The 4,334-nt window shown below is 39.6% G+C and overlaps 1 protein-coding gene across 1 annotated transcript; it reads left to right on the top strand.

Annotated features, from left to right (window-relative positions):
- The first annotated feature begins 319 nt into the window (after window positions 1–319).
- Window positions 320–4,130, top strand: MC9 (metacaspase 9). The gene is made up of 2 exons (XM_088954716.1): window positions 320–721; window positions 3,309–4,130. Exons 1-2 carry the CDS (start codon window positions 358–360, stop codon window positions 3,920–3,922), a joined length of 978 nt encoding a protein of 325 aa, XP_088810842.1. The 5' UTR covers window positions 320–357; the 3' UTR covers window positions 3,923–4,130.
- The last annotated feature ends 204 nt before the right edge of the window (window positions 4,131–4,334 follow it).

Raw genomic sequence — 4,334 nt, 5'->3', positions numbered from 1 at the left:
CAACTTAAACAAATCGAATCAAATCAAATCCATTTGCACCCTTTATTAACATAAATTAACTCCAAATGTGGTTACTTGATTTCATGAATTTCAACTACATCGGAGTCGGGTTAGAATTTGGGCCCATTTAAAAACTTAACAAATTTCCAATTCAATCCAATTCAAGTTGCACCCCTTTCCTTTCTTAGTTCCCCTTTTCTTTGGAAAAGCTCCAACTTGCTTGTACGTCACGGTCACCGAGTGATGGGTACATCTGAAATTTCACAAATGGTATAATCTGTGTATATAAGCACTCAGCCTCTTGACGTTATACATTAAATGAAAAGGGGAATTGGGGATTCCATATATCTTGTGAGAATGAACTCAATGAAGATGGGGAAGAAGAGGTTGGCTACTCTGGTTGGATGCAACTATCCCAACACCCGAAACGAGTTGCATGGATGCATAAACGACGTGCATGCCATGCGAGATGTGCTTGTGAACCGTTTTGGGTTTGACCCGAGTGACATCGTGCTACTGACCGATGCACCCGGTTCATTAATCATGCCCACGGGTGCTAACATCAGGAGTGCTCTTAACCGGATGATCGATCAAGCCGAGGCCGGGGATGTTCTGTTCTTCCATTACAGCGGGCACGGGACACGGATTCCGTCGGCGAGGCCCAGCCATGGATTCAGGCATGATGAAGCCATTGTTCCCTGTGACTTCAATCTCATCACTGGTAAGCAGCAATTTCTTCCACTGTATCTTTATTTCCTTTGTCATATACAGTGTTTTAAAATCCACCCAGAACGGTTCAACCAGATGGTTCATTCGGTGAAACAATCAAAACCATCCAACACCTGAGAGACCTCACTCAGCTCAGCTGTTCAGGTCTCCTGGTCATTGGCTTCAGCCCCGGGTCAATGGGTTTGAATTGATGATCCTAAGAATCATTTTTTTAAGTTTGGATCTATAAAATTGTTAGAACCTTTTTTTTGTGTGTTTTTTGTGGGGGGAGGGGGGCTTAAAAGTCGTTCTGAGAAGCTAAAATATCTGATTTCAAAATAGAATCATTTTGCCCTAAATCTCATTTTTCAACTAATGAGTCTGAGCAGAAACGTAACAAACATTGAACCTGATCAAGGGATATTCTACAAAGTGAATGTTTTTTTGCTTTCATTTGTTATTGAAATTGTTCCATCAGCAGAAAAACAAAAACATGATTTTGAACTGTGCTTTTGATTTGAAAAGCAAAAATTAATTTGGTTTTGTTTCAAAAGACAATTCATATTTTGAAAACTATTAACGGTTTTTGAAACAAAAAGGAAATCTGTAATATGGATTTTTGATGCTATATTATTTATGAAACGTGATGAATAATCAGATGGCAACATGTATGAAATTTAATTATACATTTTTGTTTTGGGAAACAAAAAAATATATATAATCAAGAACATCTTTTCCATGTTTTTCTTCTAAGAATCAATTTGTTTTCAAAGAAAATAGTTCTGATTTGTTTTTGAACTCACAAGTCACAAGTAAACCCAAGCCAACTTACTGGTTCATCCACACTGCATGGTCCAACCAAACCGAGTTTATAGGTCATAAAGAATTGATAATGAAGGCAACAGAACTGCAGATTGCGACGCGATCTTGAAACTAATTTTCAGGCCTTTATGTATATACACTATACACACCATTACACATACAGCCTTGCTTGCACGTCAAACGTTTCTTGAAGCACAATCCAACTGAAATAATCAAATTTTATAAGCACACGTGGCAAGTTATGGAGGTGGCGTGGAGTGAAAAATGAGTCTTCTGGATTAGGGTATGTTTGAGTTAATCCAAATGGAAAAATGTCAGACCCAAATTTGAAATGGGTTTGGGTTAGAAAAAAGGATCATGGAAAAGCAAAGCAGGTTAGCACTTGGCAGAACCTCGTCTGGTTGGGTAAGGTTTTAAAGATATCATACCAAACCAGTAAAATACGATCTGATAATTTCTTGGATTATATCACACATTTTTTATATGAAAATAAAATCAAAGCATTTGATCAGAGATGGCAATTTTTCTCATTTCTTTCCCCTCCTTTTCCTTACAGGGACAGGGATGGAAAATTTTCATCTCCATTAGCAGGGATGGAGAGAGCACTCCCCACCCCGTGGGATCCCCACTAATAATTTATATGTATATAGTATGCATAGGTCATATGCATATATAACTACATATACTTCTATATATTAATATTTTTAAAAATATGGTTGAATATATTTAAATGCATTCTAATAGGATTGTAAATCTTACTTATTTTATTTTTATTTTTTTTAAATAAAATATAAAACAAAAACAAAATAACTAACATTATAAAAAATCACAGGAAATGGGGATCCCCATTGAGATGGGGATAACCTTGGGGACAAGAACGGGGACAGGGATTTTCATGGGAACGGGATTGGGAGAGGCTCCCCGTTGCCATTCCTAATCCGGTGCAGTTTAGTTTGTAATATGATTCGGACTATTCTATTGGGTTTAATCCAATTGAAAGCCCAAACAACAATAACAAATATAGTCTTTTGGTCACCCTAATGAACGCCCCTACATATATATTTTTATGCAAACTTAACGAGTCGGGTTAAGCGGGTCAGATTGAAGACTGTCAAAGTTGATAAAGGAACAAGGGTACATTACTAATTAGTACCATTCACTGTGGCTATTAGGGAAGAGCGGAAGAGTAGGGCATGTAATGGGTTGGGTTTGAAGTTGGAACTGATCCATCTAAATCTGGGCCCAGGTCCAAAATCAAAATGTTTTGGGCCCGGCCAGATCCGGCGAGTAGTCCCAGATCCAGGATGGTTGAAATGAATATTCTAGTCTTGTGTCAGGTCATTGACTACTTAGACCCTACAATTTTAGTAGATATGTCAATGGTCGGATTTGGCATGTGTTTGGATCAACCAAAACTGGAAGCGCCATCAACCCGAACCCGACATGAACCAACTAAATGCTGAGCAAATATCGATCTGGACCAACCATTTAGCGCAGCATGGATTTCCTCAACCCAAAACCCGGTAGTGTCGGTTCAGTGTGGGTTTTACTTGATCCGACCCACTGATTTCCCTAACAACCAGCAAACAAATCTGGAAAAACCGATTGGATCTGGACATGATTCAATGATATCCAACTGCATTGACTTTGGGCCATTTTAATAACCTAAATCCTCCAAATATGGATATAGGACCAGGGGCAACCCGAGATCTGCAGCTAACTTCTGCAGAAATCTGCAGCTAACGTAACAAACATGACTGACTGCAATTCCTCAACAGATGTCGATTTCCGACACGTTGTGAATCGCTTGCCGAAGGGAGCAAGCTTCACCATCATCTCAGACTCCTGCCACAGCGGCGGCCTCATCGACAAGGAGAAAGAGCAAATCGGGCCTTCTGTTGCCAGCGGCGCACCGCCAGCCCACCGCCCCAAGATCATCCCTTTGGACTCAATCCTGCAACACCTGACTTCACTCACCGGCATCAACTCACTAGACATTGGGACCCACCTGTGCCAAGTCTTCGGCGGCGATGTAAGTATCAAGTTCTGCCTGCAAAAGCTTCAGAGCAGTCTGGTAGGGTCTCTGCACCCAGATGCAGGCATTCTTCTTAGCGGCTGCCAGGCGAACGAGACATCTGCGGACATGAATCCAACGGACGACGGAGACAAGGCGTATGGAGCATTTAGTAACGCTGTTCAGATGGTGCTGAAGGAGCACGAGACCAAACTTAGTAACAGAGAGCTGGTGACCATGGCGAGAGCTGTTTTGAGGGAACAAGACTTCAAGCAGCACCCTTGCCTGTACTGCAGTGATGAGAATGCGGATGCACCCTTTTTGTGGCAACCAGAGAACTCAAAGCCACAAGAACGACAACTCACAAGCATGTTGTAGTATTGTGATTTGAAACGTCAAAGTGCTTAAGTGTGATTGTTTTGCTGTAAAATAAAATCCAATAAAAGGATGCTCTTCTGTCTTGGCAACCAAATTGTATTGAAGTCAATTTAATCATGTTCTTTGAATCACCCTAAAAGGGGAAAATAAAAAGTAAAATGAAAAGTTGAAAACTTAAATAAAAAAAGACATTTGCTTTGGCCAACAAGTTACGAGTGCATCTATCCATATCATAAATAAATAGAAAAATAAAAGAAAATAATAATAGTTGAGTGTAAGCATAAATAACAAGTCCAATTATGGTAAAATAAGTACACAGTAAATCAAAAGGTAATCAATCGTGTTAAAAAACGTCATATGGTCTATTTTTCATTTGTTCACCTTTCACAAAATATACTTACCAATCTCATTA

This window comes from Nelumbo lutea, chromosome 7, assembly GCF_056320005.1.
Source record: "Nelumbo lutea isolate HS-2025 chromosome 7, American lotus-T2T, whole genome shotgun sequence".
In the NCBI taxonomy this organism is placed as follows: domain Eukaryota; kingdom Viridiplantae; phylum Streptophyta; class Magnoliopsida; order Proteales; family Nelumbonaceae; genus Nelumbo; species Nelumbo lutea.
The sequence above is the reverse complement of the archived record's forward strand: the minus strand, read 5'-3'. Positions and strand labels throughout refer to the sequence as shown.

Bases quoted from the DNA above. Each gene is read 5' to 3' on its own strand.
- MC9 (XM_088954716.1), top strand. From the start codon at position 358: ATGAACTCAATGAAGATGGGGAAGAAGAGGTTGGCTACTCTGGTTGGA. The intron at 722-3,308 runs GTAAGCAGCAAT...ATTCCTCAACAG, and splicing joins TGACTTCAATCTCATCACTG to ATGTCGATTTCCGACACGTT.